This window comes from Canis lupus, chromosome 13 (assembly GCF_048164855.1).
Source record: "Canis lupus baileyi chromosome 13, mCanLup2.hap1, whole genome shotgun sequence".
Classification (NCBI taxonomy): domain Eukaryota; kingdom Metazoa; phylum Chordata; class Mammalia; order Carnivora; family Canidae; genus Canis; species Canis lupus.
This window is the reverse complement of record NC_132850.1, coordinates 61,079,963-61,103,444: the sequence shown is the minus strand read 5'-3', so window position 1 is coordinate 61,103,444 and position 23,482 is coordinate 61,079,963. Positions and strand designations below refer to the sequence as shown.

General features: G+C 43.4%; 2 protein-coding genes across 7 annotated transcripts in view; one reads left to right on the top strand and one right to left on the bottom strand.

The window, feature by feature from the left end:
- The window catches only part of MARCHF1 (membrane associated ring-CH-type finger 1), a 797,228-nt gene extending 780,594 nt beyond the window's left edge, over positions 1-16,634 (top strand). For 2 of the 3 annotated variants that reach the window (XM_072773820.1, XM_072773822.1), the window contains 2 exons: positions 2,237-2,384; positions 12,350-16,634. In XM_072773820.1, the coding sequence (XP_072629921.1) occupies positions 2,237-2,384; positions 12,350-12,648 (447 nt within the window). In that variant the 3' untranslated portion in view covers positions 12,649-16,634. Of the gene's footprint in view, positions 1-2,236; positions 2,385-2,626; positions 6,494-12,349 lie in introns of those variants that run through there. The other variant, XM_072773821.1, reaches the window with a different exon arrangement.
- The window catches only part of TMA16 (translation machinery associated 16 homolog), a 46,596-nt gene continuing 26,318 nt past the window's right edge, over positions 3,205-23,482 (bottom strand). The window contains exons 6-9 of one of the 4 annotated variants that reach the window (XR_012006229.1): positions 21,039-21,081; positions 19,835-20,037; positions 7,149-18,260; positions 3,205-7,063 (exon numbers count right to left, since the gene is read on the bottom strand). Coding sequence is in view for 3 of the 4 variants with exons in the window: in XM_072773824.1 (XP_072629925.1) it covers positions 19,857-20,037; positions 21,039-21,081 (224 nt within the window). In the remaining variant the exon portion in view is untranslated. Of the gene's footprint in view, positions 7,064-7,148; positions 18,261-18,809; positions 20,038-21,038; positions 21,082-23,482 lie in introns of those variants that run through there. The other 3 variants (XM_072773824.1, XM_072773823.1, XM_072773826.1) reach the window with 3 other exon arrangements.

The following is a 23,482-nucleotide window of genomic DNA, read 5'->3' as shown; positions in this document are numbered from 1 at the left end:
AGCCGCTGCGGGCCGGGAGGGTCATCTGGGCCCGCCGTCCGCAGCCGCAGGGGCCTGGCGAGCCCGGTGGCCCCAGGGTCAGCCCTGCCCGGAGGCCCACGAGCCTGAAGAACGCGTCTCGGCCGCTCCTCCAGGTGCTGGGCCCTAAGGACACGGTCCCCGCGGCTGTGGCCCGGCGGTCACACAAGCGCCTGCGACGGGGTGTGGCTCTTCGGTCCCGAAGGTCCTTCCACCCACCTGGACCCTGCGGGGCTTTGGGCGTGCGAAGCCGCGTTTGTGCACCGCCCTGCGCTTACGGCCGCTTTGGATGCGAGGGGCCGCAGACCCGTCCCCGGGCCCCAGAAGGCTGTCGCGGGTGACAATATTCCGTCCTTCGGCAGGCAGGTTATTCAGGTTCCCGTGACAAAATCAGTGACGTGACCACAAAACACGATGGATGACAAAAGGGAGTCTTAACAATCGGCCCTTCACGGATAGGCGTGGACTAGTGCTGGAGGCCAAGGTTGAGCAATTAAAAAGTAGATCTGACTTTCCTGCAGCTGCCGTACCAAGATCTCTCCATTTTTTTATTTGGAATAATACATAAAATACGATTTAAGGGAAATCAAAGTACAAGATGAGGTGTGAATTTGTGATGGGCTCCGACACCGTCGCCAGGAGAGCTGTTGACGAGTAGCCAGCAGGAGGGGATGGATGGTGTTTGGAAAGGAGACATTTATTTCTCCTGAAGTGTTCCCAGAACTTTCTGGAGCATCAGGGTCGGCGTCAGGTACGGTGCTTTCTCACAAATGAACCCGTAGGCCCCTAATCCGCAGACTGCAGGGAAGTCGGGAAGATCCCCGTGTCCTCTTACCGGGAAGTGCGGGTGAGGCCGAGGCCAAGGCCGCAGGCGGGGCCCCAGGGACGCGCTGCTCACCGGGCTGAGGTCCCTGCGCTTCTCGAGACCTGTCCCTGAGGCTGCGGGATGGCTGGTGGGACCCCGGCCATTAACTACGGATTCCAGGTGACGAAGAAGAGAAAATGAAGGAAGGGAAGACGGGGCCGTTCCTGTGTCAGGAGCGCAAAAGCCGGGCCCCGGTAGAGGCCGGGCCGTGTCGCTGGTGGGATCCAGGCCTTGCCCCCCTGCCAGGCCAGGCGGAAAGCGGAGTCTGTCGGTAAAGGAAGGGGGAAGAAGGTGTCCTCGCCCCAAACCCCTCGGTCACAGCCTCTGCCACAGTGTGCGTCTTGGGGAGATGACGCAAGTGGCCCAGAGGACTTAAGCAGCTTCACCCGTGTCCCAAAGCCGGTGGCGGAGCGTTGACACGGGCTCTCCGGCCTCGGCCTGCTGGTCGGGGAATCCCGGGCGGGGACGGGGACGAGGGGAAAGCAGTAGGGCCCTCTGGAGTGCCGAGGATTTTGCTCTAGCAGGAGCGTGATAAGTAAAGAATGGGGAAAGTCCTGGATTCTCGGAGGTTTGGCTTCTCTACTAAGATCACAGGGATCTGATGTTCCCTTAGAAATAGTGCACAGAAAACTAACGCAGAAGTGAAGTGACACCGCAGCGGCCGAGGCGTCGATCCCCGCCGGCCTGTCTCTCCGGAGTAGGCAGTGGACACATCCCCCCTACACACCCTCAGTCGCTGCTGTGAGACTGTGGGCCCCTTCTCCCCAGAGGAGCAGCCCTCGACTTCCTGAGGCGTACGGCGAGGGACGGTGACTTCGACAGTGGTGGCAGCTAGTAAACCAAGCCTGTGCTTGAAGGGACGGGTTTTTCCCATTGCCCGGATGATAGTGTGTTCTTTAGGGCAAGGGCTGTGAGCGGATGTGGACTTGCCCTCCCCGCTGTCAGGCAGCCCTTCAGACGCCCCTTAACGAATACACACTCGGGATGCGGCCCAGGCTCCGCTTACATACCCACCCACGAGGAGATTACTCATTACTGCTTATGAGGCAGTACCACGAGGGACGTGCAGGGATGCGGGGGGGGGGGGGGGGGGGGGCAGGGGGTGAGCGTCTGCCAAAGGACCCTGCCCGGCGTCCCTTGTTTTCATTTTAACATATATTGAAGTCGTATAGAACTCTAGGGGTTATGATTCCGTATCTTTCCCACCGCAGAGACTTACTGGAATGTTGTGTCATCTTAAAATGTGGGTATTTTATGCTTGTCCCCCGTTCGCGGCCTATGTCTGGGCTCTAAACGGGGAGCAGGGGTCCCTACCTGGAAATCCCATGTCGTGTGACTCATTTCTGATTGCAGTGGGAGAAACTACAGATGACCACGAGCGAAAGGAGGAAAATATTCTGCTCTGTCACCTTCCACGTCATCGCCATCACCTGCGTGGTGTGGTCTTTGTACGTTTTAATAGACCGGACGGCGGAGGAAATCAAGCAGGGCAACGACAACGGTAGGAGCACGGGTCTTTTCTCTTTCCTCCTCTTGGGTGCTCCCAGGCCCCCGGAGCTGGGTGGGGAGCTGCTTCCCCGGGAGGCCTTCACGGGGGATACGGCCGTGTAGGCCCCTCCGGTGGTGACCGGAATCCTCTGCCCGCTATCTGGGGTCCCCGGCCGGGCCGCACGATGTAGCAAGTCCCCGAAGCCCTTGGAAGGGCCAGACCTAGAGATGCCACACGTCACCCCGGCTTTCCAGGAGCCGATGAAGGAGTGTGTGCAGCCAGATGTGAAAAGGCACACGAACAGCTGGGAAGTGGAGAGGTTTTGTCTTTTCATTCAATGCACCGTAGCCGTTGCGCCTTTTAAACCATGATTAAGACGATGCTGTCTTCGAGAACGTGCCGTCGCTGATCAGCTCCGTGTAACGGGTAGAGCAGGTGCGCACGGTGGCCAGAAAGGTCACCGGGCTGTTGGGGAAGGCTGCCCTCGAGCCTGCAGGAAGCCGTTCACGGGTCCTGGGGGGTGCCAACATCCGGGGGGCCTTACTGAGGGCAGCGGGCACGGAGGGCTGGGGGGTCGGCCTGGCTCGTGGCAGTCAGAGCTGCTGGGGGGGTTCCCCTGCGCCCGGCCGGCCTGCACCCGGGGGAGGAGGTGCCGCCCCCAGGGTAGGCCACCGGGGAACCAGCACAGGGGACCTGCAGAGAGGCCACACTGCGTGTTGGCAGGGGCCAAAGGCTCTGTGCGCCTCCCCAAAAAGAGAAAAGAAGCTGAAAGACAAAGATGACCGGAACTAAGGGGAGGAGGTGAGGGAAAGAAACGAGGAGGAAAAGCAAGTTAATAGGGAAGGTTTTATTATTTCTCCCTTGGTGTGGACGCAGTAACAGCAGGAGGGACGGACAGCTGTACTCACGCTGCCCCCTGGTGACTGCAGTGGGCACCGAGCGCACCCCAGGGTCGCCAGACACCCGGCAGGTGGCTCCTGGGTGGCTGTGGGTGACAGGGTGCAGGGTGAGCCACGGGTGACGGGGCTGCAGGTGAGCCGTGGGTGATGGGCTGCAGGGTGAGCCACAGGTGATGGGCTGCAGGGTGAGCCGCGGGTGATGGGGGTGCAGGGTGAGCTGCAGGTAACGGGGCTCCTGGGTGGCTGTGGGTGACAGGGTGCAGGGTGAGCCACAGGTGACGGGGCTGCAGGTGAGCCGTGGGTGATGGGCTGCAGGGTGAGCCGCGGGTGATGGGGGTGCAGGGTGAGCTGTGGGTGACGGGGCTCCTGGGTGGCTGTGGGTGACGGGCTGCAGGTGACCCGCGGGTGACGGGCTGCAGGGTGAGCTGCGGGTGACGGGGCTGCAGGGTGAGCCGAGGGTGACAGGACTGCAGGGTGAGCCTCGGGTGACGGGGGTGCAGGGTGAGCAAATTCTTGGGCCGCAGGGGGGCGGTCCACAGCTGATCGTCTGCCTTCGTGATCCCAAGTCCTGGGATCGAGTCCCCCATGGGGCTCCTTGCGGGGAGCCTGCCTCTCCCTCTGCCTGTGTCTCTGCCTCTCTCTCTCATGAGTAAATAAATAAAATCTTTAAAAAACAAAGAAAGAAATGCCAATACTTGGCTTCTCCACACCCCAGACCTATGGTCAGAGATTGTGAGGACGCGGCCCAGCAACTTGTGCCTAGGAAGCCAAGAGCGGATCCCTGCGTCCTCTGAGTGTGGGGAACCGTGTGCTCACCTAACATCCTACGCTAACCCGCCCCACCCCCCTCCCATCTGGATTGCATATTCTAATTACCTGGGAGTTTCTACACCCCACGAAGCCCGAGTTTCGTCCCCAGAGGTCTAGATTTAATTATCCCTTATGTCATTCTTTTTGCAGACACGGTAAGAAGCGCTGCCTGCCAGGATGCCTACCCTACACTATTGTAATTGCTCATTTAGTTGTAAGTCTCCTGACACCAGTAGACTGAGGTGAGAGCAGGCTGGGCAGGGTCTGTCTTGCTCACCAGCACACCCCTGGGGCCGAACGCCACGTCGGGGCCCTGGCAAGGGGCCCAGTGGACGTTGCAGAAGGAAGGATGAGGTTGTGAATGCCTCATACCCACACTTCCCTACCTTTTCTCTTTTAGATTTTTTCTTCAAAAGAATTTTTTTTTCCTTTCTCAGTTCTGGGTGGATGCAGGATTTCAGACCAGAGGCCCCCAGTGGATTGTCACTCAGGTCCCTCCATCAGAAGAGTTGGCTTTCCAATATATATGGGTCAGCTTTCTACTGGACACTTTTAAAAAATTATTTTCGCTTTCTTAAAAGCAAGTGAAAATGAGATGACTATCATCTTTGGTGCTCAGAGTGTTCGAAGTAGGAAGCAAGATACTTGTCAGGAAGCAGTGCCCACGGCCGGAGCCGCTTCCCAGGGGGACAGCTCCTAACTCGGGGAATTTCAGATGGAAACGATAGCGACTTCCGCAAAGGGAATGATCTGTACCTCATGTTCCAGCTGTATTCAGAGCCCGATTTCCCAAAGCACATTTATAGGTAGTGGGGGCATCTGCCTGAGTCGGTATTATGTTCATCTCCCTTTGGCATTGGGACCGTGAGTGCTGAGCCTGAATTTACTTTTAAAGTCTGGGGAAAAAAAAAAAAAAACCTGCTGAATTTAAAAGTCAAAATATTTTAAGTCTGCCTTGAAACCTTCAAAATCATTGGAAGAGGAACAAACCGTCCTCCCTTAACCCAAATTGAGGTTGAATATAAAACAGCAACATTTTTTGAACTGTAATAACAATCCTGGAGGGAAAAAAATCCTTTATGTGTTTTTAATGGTTGTTCTTTTAGATTAAATAAGCCTGCTGCCCCAGACAGTTCTCTCACTTCTCTGCCTGTAGTGGAAAAAAAAAAAAAAAATCAGACTCTTGGTGCTTGAAACTTGAACACCCCCAATTACCCATTGCTTACTCTAATTTGGGGGAGCAATGCTCCTCCTGCCTACCTTGACATACTCTAGAAAAATCCTCCAGTATACTATTTGTGTGTTGAAAACAAAACAAAACACAAAAATGGAGGCCAAGAAAACAAATATACTTATTGGAGAGATTATAGGCACAGATTGTTTTTTTTTTAATTTTTAATTTTAAGTATAGCTGACGTACAATAGGCTTCAAGCGCACAACGCAGTGATTACACATTATATACATCACAAAACGCTCACCACAGGTAGGGGCAGTGGCCGTCTGTCCATACACAGTCCTCACAGTATTGTGGACGGTAACGCCTGCACTGTACTTCTCATCCCCATGACTTACTCGTAACTGCAAGTTTAGACCTCTCCTCACCTACTTCAACTTTTCCCACCTCCTCTCCTCTGGCAACCACAGTCTGTTCTCTGTATTTATGAGTCTATTCCTGTTTTTTTATCTTGTTTTCTTAGATTCTTCGTAGAAGTGAAATCGTATGGCAGGTGCACATTTTCACGTTGCCCCAGAACTATTTAAATGCATACACCACAGGGGGACTAGCATAACAAACTGGTTTTTGTTTTTTGTTTTTTCCTCCTGCCTGACTCACTTGTGAGCCTCTAAGTATCTCTAGGGCAGGGAGATACCTGCTTCATTTTTCCGAGAGCATTATAGGGTTGGTAGGGATTCGAGAACTGTTGCTGGCTCTGGCTGACCCCAGCCGATGAGAAGTCTGGTTGTGCCATCCTTGTTAGCTATTATCATCTGCTTCGAGGAGGTGCTACACATCACTTCCCAGCAATCCATATATTGTCCTGTTGAGCACTGTTACTTAAGCATTCCTTTTTATTTTTTTTAAAGATTTTATTTATTTATTCAAGAGAGAAGAGAGAGAGAGAGGCAGAGACACAGGCAGAGGGAGAAGCAGGCTCCATGCAGGGAGCCCGACGTGGGACTCGATCCCGGGTCTCCAGGATCACGCCCTGGGCTGAAGGCAGGCGCTAAACCGCTGTGCCACCCGGGCTGCCCAAGCATTCCTTTTTAGACGTCATTATATGTGCTATTATTGTGAACGGCCCAAACGTGATTGGTGCTGACTTAAGGTACTTGTCAGAAGGCCTGTGTTCTAGTTCCGCCTTGGTCATGGACTAGTTACCTTGAATAAAATAACCACTCTGACACTCAAATTCCTCATTTGTAAAACAAAGCTGGACTGAATACCCGTCACAGGTTCTTTCTGATTCATTTTTCAAAGACACCCTGGACTTGACCTTGCATCAGACAAATTGAATCATTGTGTTTATACAAATACTGTGTGTGTGTATATATATATATTTTTTGTATAATTTATACACATATATTTATATATTTTGCTACATATATTCATATTTGCATATGCTTATGTATCTTTACTTACCACTAAAACAAGGAAAATGTTACAAGTATGTGAAACACTTTTAAAAAATAATTTATGCAACCAGAGAGAAGCAACAAGGAGAAAACCGCCTGCCTAGCCCCACCACGCACACACACCCTTACACAAACACGTTTTATAACTCTGCATGACCTAAGCACCCAGCAAAAATATCCCAACTTACCAATGAGATGCTTTTCCTAAATATAGTCACTGCAGCTGTTAAATGAGACAGGTTCTCCTCTGCCATTTAAAAGGCCTTTTAGAGACAGTCCAGGTGTCTCCAGTTACATGATGGACCACATACTGCACACAGAATACTCTGAGAATTCCACTTTAATAGCTGGAAGAGATTTTAGAGATCACTCTTTTAAAGGTTGAAGAAAGAAGTAATTTGCCTCCTGTGCAGCTTTATTATAAACACCCACCTGGGAGCTTGCCGGTCTACTCAATTAGACCTAAAGAGAAAACAAAGCAAGATGTTCCAGGTGACCTTGCGTGTGTTCCTCCAGTGGACAGAGCTGGGAAGCAAATTTTCCGAGAAACAATACAACTAGAAAGAAAATAAGGCTGAGAGTCTGAAAGGGGATGTATCCCACTTTACAAACAGTCGTCATTGTAGTCTGAAAGTTTGTCATCGATGTTTCTGGACAAATCATCCACGTAGTTGCCACTTACATAGTTCAGGACCTTTTAGTTGATTTTTGGTGGTTTCTGAGCTTTTCTCCAGGAAGGGAACTGCTGGCTGGGAAGGATGCCCAGACCTACAGGGTGAGGAGGTGTGGCTGGCAGCCGACCGGACCTCCTCCTCTCCTGGGGGTTTTCATGGCCTGGAGTCCAGACGGGGCAGCCGATGTTGAAGCCCCTCGACGTTAGCAAGGTCGTAGTTACAGGCACCAGGCAAAGCTTTGCTCTTGATCTACAGCCCACGTCGCACTTAAATCACTCCGAGAGCACCAGTGACCTACATCAATATGGCATTTTCTGTGTCAGGAACTACTCACTTAATCCACACCAACAACCTTGCGAGGTAAATGCTACTCTTAACCTCCATTTCTAACTGGTAGATCAGTTACCTCTTGCTGTAGGACCAATTAGGACCAATTATGCCCAAACTTACGGACATCAAACCACAAGCATTTATTTCACTCCCAATTCTGGTCAGGTGGGCCCTGCTTCTGGCCGTGGCCGGACTGTCTGCTGTTGACCAGGACTGCCCTCCTCCACCAGGCTGGTGGCCGGCACACTACTGGCCGGACGACACAAACAACTGAGCTGTTTTCCACCACACAGGGCTTGATGGCCCTGCCTTCTTCGTGTAGCAATTACAGTCTTAAAAATTAGCAAGAGAGCAAACCACACACACAGCGTGAACACTTTTGAGGTTTCTGTTGTGTCCTATTTGCTGCTGTCCCGTTGGCCCAAACAAGCCACAGCCAGAGTCAAGGAGGGAAGGGACGGAAACCAAGGGACCCAGTGATGGGGGGCATGAGCCGAATGGGAGTAGTTTTGAACAGGCTACCAGAGCTGAGGGCACTGAGACCAAAGCAAATACCAGCTAACAGGTTCTCAGTACGTCAAGGACAGGAAACAGCTATCTGAATTAGGACACGGGAAGACGTAAAGACTGAAGTGGCTGATTCTTAGGAATAAAACCCATAATCCTCAGGGTGTCTGGGTGGCTCGGTCCATTGACCGCCTGACTCTTGAACTCGGTTCAGGTCTTGCTCTCGGAGTTGTGAGTTCACGTCTTGCTCTGGGCTCCACGCCCAGTGTGGGGCCTACTTAAAAAACAAGAACAAAAACCATAATCCTCAAGAATGAGTGGGGGATTTTACACAGAAAAATGGCCTTTGAGAAGCCATCCTGTAGTAAGGCATATCCAATTGGAGTCTGGGCTGCAAAGAAATTGAATAAAAATTTGGGATTTTGGTATTTCCTAGCCAGGAAGGAGGGTGCTGTTGGGTGCAAAGATGAAGAAAGTGATTGTAAAGGAGATAAGAGACAGTCAGTGGAAGTGGTCCTGTTTATCAATAAAATCTGGTCTCGGATTCCTGAAAAGGAAATGCCCTTAAATAGCCCCAATCCATGTCACCTGACTCAATCCCAGTGGGAAATGCAGTGAATACCTGGAAGAATTTTCTATGTGAAAAAACAATTTACGAATTTTTATTCTCTCATTCGTTTTTTTATTCAAGTTCTAGAAATAGTCACTTTTACCTGGAGTCCCCAGTTTTCCTCTCTGGCTTGCTAGAAAAATCTCACACAGACTCAGAATCCCAAGAAACTATCACGAGCTGAAGGGTGCCTTTTGCTTTTCTCGGTCTAAAGTGCTTTTATTGCTCTTTACATATAAAGTTCCCTACAAATTGTGGCCTGATTTCTCTGGTTCGGGTGGCACGACACATTCAGGCAGACATAATGGAGGGTTTGGATTCATCTGCCTGGACTTTAGGAAGCCTCCAGTATCACATCATAGGACAAATCTGCAGAGCGTCTTAGGGCTCTCACAGCCTGTTAGCATGCTGCTGCGTGCGGTCAGCACGGACGACAGTGCAGCTGCCCAGCACCGCGTCACACACACGCACTCACTGAAAGGAGGCCTAGGATTTAATCATCACACGTTGAGGCTGCTTGAGAACTTTATTGCCCATTCCTGTGGGGTTGGCATGACATTATGAATGGTGAATGAGTCAAATTTATCTATGATGAGGGCCAAGAAAAGACTTCTATCTCCTTAGAAAATGGTTGTGGACAGAATATTTGCTCCTCCAAGCTCCTTCAATTCCTGCGCAAGAATCTCCAAGCAGTTTCCGATTGATGTTTAGGAGGATGGGATGCGGTTTATTCCTAAACCCAGGAACTCCTGAGAAAAGATCCCAAGCGCCAAGGAAGAAGCACATACAATCCTTGGGCTTCGGAAAAATGAACATATGGGAGAATTGCCTCAAGTTGGACTTTCTGGATTCCTTTTCCAAACTGGGCGGGTAGAAACAACTTTGTGCTTTTAGCATTTCCAAGTTTGGGTTCCAGCTTCAAATATGTGTTAGTGAGGACAAAGAATTGTTTCCACAAAGGATCCACAAGGAACAAGATGTTGTCTTCTCTTTTCTACCGCCCTTCCTTATTGTGTACATTCTTTCTTCTTTACAGAAAACAGCATAGAACTGACTAGTCCAACAAGGTTGAGTATGAAGACAATTTGCTGAGTCTCCATAATAAGGAGGTAAACACATGTTACCCATGAGAACATTCTTGGAAATCCACTTAGCCCCCTGTTAGCATCTCCTCTCACAGTATCCTTATCGTTGAGTTTCCAGGATAAAATCTTAAAACTGTTCAATAACATCTTTAAAGGAAGTAGAGATCTTGCCCACTTAGTCAAAAGCAAAGAGTAGGCTCAGACTGTCTCTGAGAGAAGATGGGCATGTGGACAACAGGTTTGCACCTACATGGCTCCTGGATGTGAGGTGGGGAGATAGCCTGTACCCTAAGCTTGTTCGAGGACTATACTGGGCTCCTTGACTTCCCAAACATATGAAAGAGGAATGACTGGAGAAACAATCGATCAGAGAGCTTTGTGAAAGAAACCGGAAGACTCAGCCTGTCTCCCAGAACTGGCAGAGAAAATGGCTTGTTACTCCTGGCCCAGATTCTCAGGTACGCTATGGGTTCTGGTCACTATTTCAGAAAGGAGAGGTAGAGCAAGAGTGGAGACTTCTTCATATCACCCACTCATGAAAACAAAGCTTCGTGGACAAGTAGAGGCTGGCGCCTCTGGTTTATACCGAAGAGACTGAGGCAAAGCAATCCAACCTGGAACCTCAAAAGCTTTCATTCATCCTTGAAATACCTACTGCAAAACAAAGACCAACTGACATAAGTTCTGTGTTTGTCGAGGTTATCATGTAGCAAAGTAAAAGTAACTGGTCCGAAAGTTGACTCTTACGCCACAAATGGAAGACATAATATGAAACTGGAAGAGTGGTGAAATTTATTTCCAGCTGGAAATTACTTCTGAGCTGGGACAGGCAGTCATGCCGAAACAGGGAAGCAAAGCCCAGAAAGGAGGAGGACCACGGATGAAGCCTCAGAAATGGGAAACATCCAGGCAGTACTGTGATGTAGCAAACAGAGGGGAGTTAGATGTACCCACGGGGACTTCTCCCCCCCAAATGGGAGATAAAACATGTTTTCTCCAGTTTGTCTGTGGTTAAAATGTTCCAAATACATACGAAATACTGATCAATACAGTAGCCAAGAGCAAAAGTATCCTTCTAAATTTGGAAAACTTCAAGGTATTTGATTTGTACTTTGTACTTTGAATCCTCCCTGCAAATTTCCTAATAAAGAAACTTTAAGTGATTGCCTTCCACAAGAACTCTCCACCCCAGCACTACTGACACTTCGGACTGGATAATTCTTCGTTGGGGAGTGCTATCCTATACACTGTAGGGCGTTTACACAGCATCTCTGACATCTGTTTGCAAAGAGACACCGGGTATAACAATAAACAGTATTTCCAGACATGTTCCGCGGAAAAATACTAGCCTCCGCTGAGAACCACTGATCTACCCCGGAGTCTGTATGTCAGATGACTGTTCTCCTTGCATTGATAGAACAAAGGTAGGAGCTAAACAAGCCCTCATGTCTGTTTTCCTACAGAAGCATAAAGCAAATACCGGTGTTACAAAATATAGGTAGGACATTCCTTTTACTGTATTTATCGTTATAGGGAAAAGTAAATAAAATCCAAAGTAGAATCATAGACTCTCATACATCATGATTTCTAACCGACTCCTCCTGGTCCCACATACCAAACCATGCTCTTGTTACTAGACAGCCTTTCACAGGAGGGGAGACAGCTGCCTTCCACCATCTGCATCCTGGTGTGGGCAAGAGAGCTTGACCATGATATATTTAACATTCATAATTATGTGCGGCCTAGATAATGTTATAGTCAGAGAAACTCTTGTGAAAGTCTTAAAAATTGTGAAAGCCAGTTTCTAGTTGTGGTGGCACAAAATAGGAGGAAATATCGATAACTAAGGAAGTGGTGGTTCTCAGGGACAAAGACTCCTGAAACAAAAATGACTAAAATACTAAATGCTATGCACATCTTTACTTAGAAATTCTTTCTCTCTCAGGTGAGATGTGGTGGCTTCTCTCCTTCACTGTCTTTTCAATTTTAAGGAGAGTGATGGTGGGGAGGGGGACCCGTATGTATGGTCCTATAGAATTACCTATCACTTTACCTTTTTAAAAAGATTTAAAATGGATTCTTTCACTTAGTATGTTCACTCTCTTTCCTTAAAGATTTAGCAGTAAGAAATCAATATCAAGGTAAGTATCAAAAGTCTAACAGTACCTGATAACCACAGCAGGTACTGGACATAGGAGAAATAAGATCATTATAGTGGTAGGGGAGTTTCTTCATGTAGAAGTTTAAGTGCCTTTAAAAGAACAGAAAGCAATTAAGCAATTCTGGTTATAATTTTTACGGCCTGTTAACAGTATTCCTTATCCGCAAAGTTTAGCAGGCAGGCGTGGCCTTTTGAAGGAGTCATAGAAAAAATTACTAAATCCATTGATAACTTGGTGATAACATTCTCTTTTTCTGACTTCAAAGGTGTCCTTGAATGGCCATTTTGGACAAAACTGGTTGTGGTGGCCATTGGCTTCACAGGAGGCCTCGTCTTCATGTACGTACAGTGTAAAGTCTACGTCCAGCTATGGCGCAGGCTGAAGGCCTACAACCGCGTGATCTTTGTGCAGAATTGCCCCGACACTGCCAAAAAGCAGGAGAAGAACTTCTCGTGTAACGTACACACGGACACCAAGGACGCCGTGGTGGTGCCTGTATCGCACACAGGTACGAATCCACTGCCGTCTGCAGAGGGCGGGCCCCCCGAGGTTATACCAGTGTGACAGACCAGCTGGGAGCGTCTTCCCTGAGGACCCTCTTCCGAGCCCTCAGCCACTACACGTGACAGAAGTGATCCTGACGCGCTCACTCCCTTCACCCTCTCCTCTTTCTCCTACTGACTCGTTTTTCCAGACTTTGCTCAAAAAGGAAAGGACCAAAAAACCACCAATGACCAGGATCCCAGGAAGCAGTCCACAGGGTGACGCAGAAATGTGGAAGTCAGCAAGAGACGGATTTCTAAGACAGTTAAGAGCCAGTGGAGCAAGGGATGCTCATAGGCAGGGACGGAAGCCTGAGTGGACACAGGCATCCTCACAGGAGCAGGAGCAAGTGTAAGAATACAGGCTTGAACTGCAATGTGTATTTCTTCCAAGGCCTTGTGTTGTTAACTGTCTCATCTGGAAATAAGAAACACCCTTGGTTTTAAGCTTGAAATTGTCTGCATCATCCTTCAGTGGTATCAGAAGCAGACGTGGAGGATGCAGTTTGATGCTCATACTCTGACAGCTAACAGATTTTTATGGCTATAGTGGAGTCCAGTTGTTTTAACAGATGCATGTTTTTAAAAAATAGATGCAATACGCATTTGAAGATATTAATACTTAGAATCACGTTTAAATCACGAACAGGAGATTTCTGGGTGTAATTAGTGCTGTTAAATACCCACAGAAGCTACCACCAGCTATTAGGTCGTATGTTTTATCTGGTCCCTCTAAAACAGTGTTGTCCAACAGAAATATAACGTGAGCCACAAATGCAGACCGCATACATACGTTTAAAATTTTCCGGTAGGCCCATTAGAAAAAGTAAAAGGTGAAATTAATTTCTATGTTTCACTAACACTATATATCAAATTATTTCAATGTTATGAATATTAAAAATTGAGACCTGTTACACCTCTTTTTATGAACCAAGTCTTCAAAATCCAGTATGTATTTTATCTTTATTGTGTATCTTAATTTAAACATGTTGTTCAATGCAGCCCTAAAATCAGAGGCAGAGCCTCTGCTTCATTTAACAGTTGACTATTTCAAAAGAGCAGCTCGATTCATTCTTTTATCCAAAGTCTCATGAATGGTATAGTTTTATAAAGCACTAAATTAATCAAATTAAATAACCTGGTTGGTTAAAGAGTTAGATGAACTTACCACTTTGTAGTGTGAAAAAATGAAAATATGGAAAGATAAAATGATCTACCTGTGGCAAAGTTCTGAAATTAACTTGTTTGCTACTATGAGGCACATATGATAGGGAAACAAAAATTAAATATTTTTGTTAAGTCAAATGTGTAAGGTTTTTTTTTTTTTCTTTAATCCACATGTGGCATCCACTTGACAGAGGAATCATTTTGACTAAGCATTTAGACTTGATTTTTAAGAAGCTGACAGTATTTCCCTTGGTCAGCTGGAAAGTAAAGATATTCAACAGATTTTGTGATAAGTAATAAATTGAGTTGTTTAGGTTTGGCAGTTCAGTTGATTATTGTGTTCTTTGCATATTCATGTAGAACTGAAGCGTGAATGATATTGCAGTGAGCTAGATTAATGATTATAGAGTTAGTGAACCATCAAAGATGTCTTTTATTTAAAAAGGTGATTTATTTTTGTTAGCTGTCATTATTTATTATTGTGAAAAGGCAACCATGATGGCCATAAGAACCAAAGCACGGGTCTCGCATTGCACAAACCTGGGTATCGCATTGATGCACTTTCTAATTATCAGTGTACTTGTTCTTCATGGATTATCATAGAAAAAAGGAAGAGGAAATAACCTTTTAATGAGGAGAAAGATACGAGTATTAGTAGTGGCTGACACGGAGTCCATATAGTCACAATTTCTAGAAATAAAGAAAAGGTAAACAATGTCAATTTTGTGTGTGTGTGTGATGTGTGTGTGTGATTTCATGTATGTACATGAGAAGAACATTAAAGTTTTTGGCCAGTCAGAAAACAAAAGGTTTAAATCTCTTCTTTCTTAAAACTTGTTGTGGAGGGTATGGACTAAAAGGCACAGGGAAGACAGAGCTGAAGTAACTGAAGTTGTACTGTAATTTCTGCACAAATAAGGACGTTAAGTTGTGATTTTAAAAAGATCTATGAACCGTAAACAAACTAAACTTTGTATTAACTTCCTCTTAAATTTCCATTTTAAAGGTTTAAGATAAATACTCATGAATAGCTAAGTTTTGGGTGATTTAAACATGGCACTTCACCCAATAAATTGACCTTGATTCAATTTTTCTGTTAATTTTTCTAAGCTTTTTACTAACCCATTCTTCCCAGTGATTAGCAATGGCACAGTGTTCTTTACAAATATTCCTGGGGCGGGTGGGGGAATCGGTCACCAGCAAGCCATGAAATCCCAAATTCTTTTACATTTGCTCTGGAAGGAAAAGAATTATTTACCTTAATTACCACCAAAAATACTGTTTAAATTCTGTACAGACCTAAGCAAGATGGCTAAGTGCATTGCTCATTTCTCAGTGGGAGATGATTGGCTAAAATAGGCCTTGTTTATTAAGGGCTACACTTAACACTAAGAAAACATTTCTAGAATGAAAAGTAAAGATAAGCATTACTGTTTTAACCATAAAATATGACATGGTGTTTCAATACCATACCTAAATTCTCAAAATTAATTTGTACAGGCTTTGACTTTCTTGTAATAAGAATATAGTTCCCTAGCAGGTTAAAAGCCAGCTTTTTATTCTGCTACTCTTCTTACCTTTATAAACCCTGAACTCCTGAATTTAAATCTTTTAAAATTTCCTGCAATGGCTGTTTATGGTTCAAACTATCTGAAATAATGATGTGCATTTAAAACCTAATATTGATTTTCTTTCCTATTCTGTGTGGCAACTGCCCTTTCAGTGAAAGGATTTGACTTTGTTGACAATACTTTTTGTGGACTGGACATACCCTTCAAAAATGACTCTCCAAAAGGACAATTTTTTTGAAGCATGTTTACCTGCTCATGTAAGAAGTAAAATGGAAGTGAATCAAAGGACTGAAATTGAAAAATGAACACGCAATTCTGTTTAAAACCTTGGCTTTTTATAATCATGCATCTGATAGTATCAATACCATAAAACACAGACACTTATGCTGTTAATTTTTCAAAGAACTCTCACTTTTATTGTGTCAAAGATTGAATTGTAAAGGAATGAAATCCCAGTATTTTTTCTTAAAGTGAAGTCCAGAATGCAATGACGCTTAAGAACAAACACAAGCAAAACAAACAAAAAATCAAAACAAAAATGATCCAATCAACCTGGGATACAGCAATGGAGAAACTGAAAAAAAAAGTATTTATTAAAGGAGTCTTTCAAAATGCCCCAAGATGAAATCTCACTCGGAGCTGCTATTACATGTGATTATCGTCCCAGACAGCCGCATTTATCCTGTTTTCCAAGAGGCCCTTAGGTACCCCTAAAACACCTACTATTTGGCTGGAAAATTAGCTCATTAGAGCAATGGCATCATTAAGATACTCTGTCAAGGGGGTGAGGTGGGGAAGATTACTGCATTCATTCACCTGACAGTTTACCTTTCCTTACCTTACCTTTGAATATTCTGGAACAAAGTGGAGCTCTTTAAACTTTTTACCATTATTGTAGTTGTTATGTAATAACTGTATAGGACTCATATTTTAATTAATAAGAAAGATGAAAAACCTTTTTCCTTTCCTTAACTCAGCCCAAAGGTGCTATTTTACATATCAATACAGCTCAAAGGAAGTACTGTTATTTTGGGCTGCAGTGTTTCCTCCAAATCTGAAGAAAGCCCATTTTGAAATTGGAGATCATATTAAAAAAAAAAAAAAAAAATTTAACTGTGTGCAATTTTTGAGATTGAGCATTTGTACTTTTTTGGTTTTACCTAATTCTCTTGCATTAACAACTTATTGTTTTGTGAATAATGTGTACTAAGACAAATTAAGGAAAATAATTATCTGTGAAAGACTTTGTATATTAAACAAGTGACCTAAACTTTTGTTGTGGTTTCTGTACTCTTTGCCTAATTTACCAGGATTTCTGCAGGTATTTATTTGCAACATTCAAAAAAGCTTGAGTTCTTAAGATTTTATAATAGTCTGGGTTAAGCAGGGTCTGAACATATTCATATTATGTTAAAGCCAACATTGGTTGGCCAACCCTGACATTATAGAAAGGAATAAAGAGGTGCATTAATTAAGAGGTTCTTTAACTCAGGGAAAGGGCAGTGCAGGCAGAAGGAAGAGTAACCAACATCCTCAGTGGAAGTAGCAAGCAAGATTCAATTACTAAAGAAACAGCAAACCCTTGTTGGAGTCAGACAATTATTACCTAGAGAGATAGCGAAAGAAAGGCAAACTGCCAGCTCTCCATGAGTCTTGTCCCAAGGGAAGACACAAAAAGGAGAAAGCATGAAAGATGAAAGATAGGGGATAATGCAATATAAGGAGCAGGGCACCCTGGTGCCAAGATGCTGATTCCATGTTGCAGCGAAGCAACTTGTGGCCTCCGGCTACACCATAAAAAGCCTCACAGTGCAAAGTCTCATACTTCATCAAAATCCAGAGGCAATGACAAACTGTCTCACATGTCCTCCTTGGAAGACAGGGAGGCAAACATGAAGTGGCACATGGTCGTCCCTACATGTCCCATATCCTCGTGTTCCAGGAACATCATAGGGCATTCATTCGAAGGCTCGGGTCACCCTGAACAAAGTCTGACCTAAGTGGATAAACACAAGGTCATCAGGGTACCAGCAGAGCTGTTCCACCATAGAAAACAGCTTGGCCATTCTAGGAATGGACAGAAGGCCTGTGATCTGAAGTACAGTTAGCCAAGGGCAAGTGGAAACAAACTGAGCTGGAGAACCAGTCAGAAATCAAGTCATTTCAGGACTCTTTGGCCATGGAAGCGAACGTGAATTTCACTAGAAATGTGATGGATGTCAATGTAGGTTCAGCAGTTGTAACAGATATGTGACCCTGGTGGGGAAGGTCAACGATGGGGGAAGCTCTGCATGTTGTGGGGGCAGGAAGCAGATCTCTTTACCTTCCTTCTCAATTTTGACATGAACTTAAAATTGCTCTAAAAAATAAAATTTCAAAAAGAAAAACGTGTTTAGAAGCAAAGTTATCCCGGAGCACCTGGGTGGCTCAGTCAGTTAAGCATCTGCCTTCAGCTCAGGTGTCAGAGTTAGCTGCTCTGAGCTTAGAGACGAACCATTAGCCTATAGCCGTGAAGTGCAGCTTTTTGGCAAACTATTGCAAGTAGACAAAGTCCAGCCTGCGGCCTATTCTGTGTGTGGCCATGAACTACGAACGATCTTTATATTTTTAAATGGTGGTAACACATACACACGTGCAGAAATATGCAACAGAAACTGAATTTGGGCTGCAATAACTAAAATATCTACTATCTGGCATTTTACAAAAAAAAACCAAACAAAAAAAAAAAAAACAACTTACCAGCCTCCAGCTTGCACATACCTGCCAACAAAGTGAGTTACTTTTACTCTGTTCCATGGCCATGAATACTACAGAAGCTGTATTACAAAGGCATACTATGGACACAAGAGGAGTCCAGGTGAGGCGGCACAAGTTATCACTGCAGAGAATACACATTCTATAGACAGAGATTAAGAATATCACTTAAAAGCATCAATCTAACAAACTATCTCTTAGGCTACTCTCGTCCAGCCAGGAGCAACATGACAGTCCTTGCCATGTTATTATCCATAATGATATACGATAAAATAGGATTATGAAATATAAAGATTATGCTAAGTGGTAAAATAAATTCATTCACTCAACAAATACCTACCTATTCTAGTTCCAGGTAGTGTGCTTGTATTTTTGGTTCGATGGCGTAGGGAGAACTAGGAACAAATGTCTGAGGGGGAGGATGATCTGCCATTTTCTTAAGTTATTTATCTAAGAGTATGCCTTTTAAAATATCAGACAGGATAAAACAGTTTTTATTCTCTTTACTATAATTTAAGGCTCAGTTTTTATAGCCATCTTGAAACAAAAATGAACCAGAAAAGAGGATATTTTCCAATGACTAAAGAGAGGAACATCTGTAACCATAAAACTGTATTACAAAGATTACTAAAGAAAAGCAAATCAGCATCAGTTAAAAGACTGAAAATGAAATAATCAGAACTTTAAAAAGTGAAATTATGAAAATAAATTTTATTTTTAATTTTCAATAAAAAAGCTGTTAACATTTTAAATAAATTGTTAATGAAACTTAGTTGATATCTAATCTCTTATAGCACTAATGTTTTATATTTCTGTTCTTGAAAATAGTCAAATATTTAGAAAATAGCCTTTAGAAAACAGCCTAAAAGATAATTGCATTTAACAAGTTCTATGAAGAACAATATTCTAACACATCCATGGCTTTCATGATACTTAAAATACTGTTGTCACTTAGCGTCTCTCAGAAGAATAAATAACAGAAATAAGTAACACAACCACAATAACAGATTCTCTGCTCATTAGTTGTTTCCACAAATAAAGCCATCAGTTTTCATGAGAAAGCAGAAAACAACATACAAAGAGTTAACCTGAAATCATTTATCCCCTTTATCAAAAGATAGAGTAAGAGTGGGAGACCAACATCACAAAAATAGTCACTATTTTTTTTCTTTACCATTTAACTCTGGCTTAAAGACAATAAAAATAATGTATAGTCCATCAGTGTATATTTATTCCCTATCACATTTTCCCTACTTTATAAGGAAAATAGGTCTAATGTTTAAGAGGAAGATTAGTGAAACACTATTACTGAAAGCCAATTTTGCTATCATCACGGCTCAAGAAGGATCCACAGGACTCTTCCACAAAACAGGTTGCTCTATAAGCCCTAGAATATGAGATCAGGTGATCCAAGGTAAACATGAGAGGAAAAATAAAAAAATCAAAACACTTTCTATTCCTTATTCATATCACTCCCTTTGTCCAGGAAATTTAGATTAAATAGATCTTAGATTGTGCTTTTATTTCACTACATCTATTTCAACAATTTAATGTAAATGAAAAGTAACATTCATTTTTAAATGAAAATCGTAACATTTTTTGACACTGCAAATGGGATTCTCATCATGAAACAAACTACACAACAAGTTGTTGTTATCTACACAGTTATTTACCATAATCAGGTCAAACATAACTTGATGCTCTCAATTTACTTACTTTCACTTCAAACAAAGGACAATTATGCCACTGCTGGCATTTCCTCATCTGAGTCACTTGATTCATCTTTTAGTTCCAGTTCCCCTAAATCTTTGTCTACAGCTGTAAGAGTTTTCTTCTTGCACTTCTTGGGGACTGCATCGTTAGCACAGATTTTTCTCATTTTAATGTTTGGCAATTTCTTCAGATCCAAATCCCATTCCCTAAACAAAAGAGAGTACGTAAAGAGGCTGCGGGGGTGGGAGATGGAGGAGCTGTCAATACTTAAAACTCTGAAAGCAGTAGAAGAAAGCTTAATAAATTTACAGCAGTTTCAAAAACACTAGAAACAAACAACCTATGCATTAGGAAAAAAAAAAGTCCCAAGAAGTGAGGCTTGCTTTCGTCCATCCTTATCCTCTCGTTAACCTACAAGAGCAATAACTGCACAGAGATCCCCACATACCCAAACTTCCAACGTAATACAGAAAAATATTAAGACAGAAGTGACAAGGAGGCTCTATTCCATTGGTTTATTCTCCCTAACCTGAAGACTCCATCTTACCAAGAACCTCAAGAAGCAATGACTCTATCATACTTGCAACTATTCAAACTGCAGTCAGAAAAGACTTTTTTCTTTTTTTTTTTTTTTAAAGTTTATTTATTTATTCATGAGAGACATACAGAAGAGACAGAGACATAGAGGGAGAAGCAGGCTCCTCGGGCAGGGAGCCCAATGGGGGACTCGATACCCGGATCTGGGTTCATGCCCTGAACCAAAGCAGACGCTAAACCGCTGAACCACCCAGGCATCCCAACACTTTTCTTTTTACACTTCGTGGTAGTCAGTTTTAGTAACCAAAAAAATGTTATGGTTACAACAGAAAACTTCATCTTTCAACCACTAGACTAACTAGTTCTTGACAATTTATTCTTTTCTCCGGTGTCACTTCCAAGGAACCATCTTTTCCAAAAGAGGGTGCTGCAAATAGTCTGGGGATAGAACTTTGAGCCATTGAGTCTGCTGCTATTAGTTTATCTTTGAAAAAAATACGAATTGGGAAGCAATAGTGACATCAAGTTCTCTAAAGTATTTTATTAAGGTATTTAAAAATATATTTGAAAAATATAATCACCATGTCACTATCATTTCAGTGCACACCAGGTTTGTGTCTCATGTATTTTACATGTAGCCTCAAGGAATCATAGAGAGAGAGAGACTTACCTAAAAGTTCTCAGATTACCTGCATTTACAATGTCTGGAATCTCTGGGAAAGAAAATAATTTACACCCATTAAGTAGTATTCTTTAAATCACAACATTTTACAGTTTCCTTGTTTATTATCTCAGATACAAGTTAGTGGCAGCAAGAAAACCCAAAGCAAAACAAAATTTCAAAGCACAGCCATAATGCTATATGAAAAGGAAGTTCTGGCCCTCCTGCATACCACAAACTAAAGACTGAAATGATTTGTCTGTTGTAGCTTCATTTTTTATCAGTTCTTTCGTCAGCTGCTAAAAAAAAACCAAATCTTCGTGGATTTGTGAATAAAAAAAAAAGAAAAAGCTCTGAAAGTATAAAGGGCTTAGTTTAAGAAGGTGATTTAAGAAAAATGCTATTCAATGCTAAATTCTAGCACAAAATCTATAAAATGAAATAAACTTATTAATGAAATAAACCATGACCTTTTAATCTATGAAAGACACCTGGCAATTTCTAACAATGCTAGATTTAATCTAAAATGCTAGATTTAAAAATATATTTTCTTGGTGAAAAGTACAATTTATTTTCAAGTATATATTTCATCCTGGCAAGATAGAGTTTATCTGAGAAATGCAAGGATTCTTTAATATTTTTAAAAATCACATTATTCAAAATGGGAAAAAAATTTAAATGAACTATAAATCAATAGATGCTCAAAGCAGCACAATAAAAAATCCATTTTTTAAAAAGGTTTTATTTATCTATTCATGAGAGACAGAGAGAAAGAGGCAGAGACACAGGCAGAGGGAGAAGCAGGCTCCATGCAGGGAGCCCAATGCGGGACTCGATCCTGGGACCCCGGGATCAGGACATGAGCCAAAAGCAGATGCTCAATCACTGAGCCACCCTGGTGCCCCTAAATCCATTTTCAATAAAAAACTAGGTACATTACCATGATTAGAAAATTTACCATAAACCAATATGCATGATCATAGTTATCAGTAAAACACAAATGGCATGTATAACTAGAACACTGCTGCAAAAATTCTGGCCAATGCAATAAAATATTAATTAATATCTAGGATCAATGAATGAAAAAGATAAAATAAAAATGCTTAACACAACTGTATGCAAATTATGACAATAGTTTCAGAAAATATGAGTATAAGGGGATCAAGTGTTTAAAAGGTGTAAATTAAACACCATTTTTAAAAAAAGAAATCCTACTAAGAGTCAGAAATAGTTTTACCACCATGGGGCAAAGAGGAGAAATGTAAGGATCCAGAATTCAACAACAATTTGCCCAGGTTAATAGGCCCCTATAAAGCTGTCAGAGATCTCAAACCCTTCACCAGACACACTACCTAACTCTGGAAGAAGCAGCGAGGAACAGCTGGAAGAACAATGGATCTGAGTTTTTGTGGTGACTCAATCACCAATACATGTGTGACCTTGGCCATGTTCGGTTAACGAATTGCCAGCTTCATGGTCAACAGACTTTAGGAGGAAAGAACAGCAGCACAGAGACCAACTGGGAGGCCATTAATGGTACAGTTGAACCAATGGTGGCCTGGGCTAGCAAGGGGCTGGTAGTAGCAGTTAGTTAACCAGATGCAAAATACATTTTGCTGATGAGCTGGATGGAGTGTGAAAATGACCACAGGTTTCTGACCTGAGCAACTGGGCAGCTGGTGATACTGCAGCCTGAAACAGATGCTGCGGGAGCAAGTTTTAGGAGAAAAACTAGACTCTGCTTGGGGACATGTCAGGTTTGAGATGCCTAGAAGACATTCAAATAGAGATTTTGAGAAACCCTGGTTTGATAATACGAGTCTGGAGTTCTAGGGACAGGTTAGGGTTGACAGATACAAATTTTGAAGTTATCACCATGTAAATGGTATTTAAAACCACAGGCTGAAAAAAAAAACAAAAAACAAAAAAAACAACCCACACAGGTTTTTGAGGGACACGTGGCTCAGTGGTTGAGCATCTGCCTTTGGCTCAGGTCATGATCTCGGAGTCCTGGGATCGAGTCCCACACATTAGGCTCCCCACAGGGAGCTTCTCCCTCTGCCTGTGTTTCTGTCTCTCTCTCTCTCTCTCTGTGTCTCTCATGAATAAATAAATTAAATATTTTTAAAATAAAATGATAATAATAATAAAACCACAGACTGAATGAAATGCATTAGGAATTGATATAAATAGGAAAAAAGCAACAGCCCAAGGAGGGGGTCCTAGGCCAATATTTAGTTTGTGAAGATGAGGAGGATTCAACTTAGGAAACTGAACTAGAAAGAAAACTATGGAAGTGCTGGGTCTTCTTTACCAAATGAAACGTCTGACAAGAAAATGAAATGATCATCTGTATCAAATGCAGCAGAGAAGTTGACTGAATGAGAATCAATGCCCAGTAAAGCAACTATTTGCGTTAGCAACTCAGAGGTCATCAGTGTACCAGTACTTGT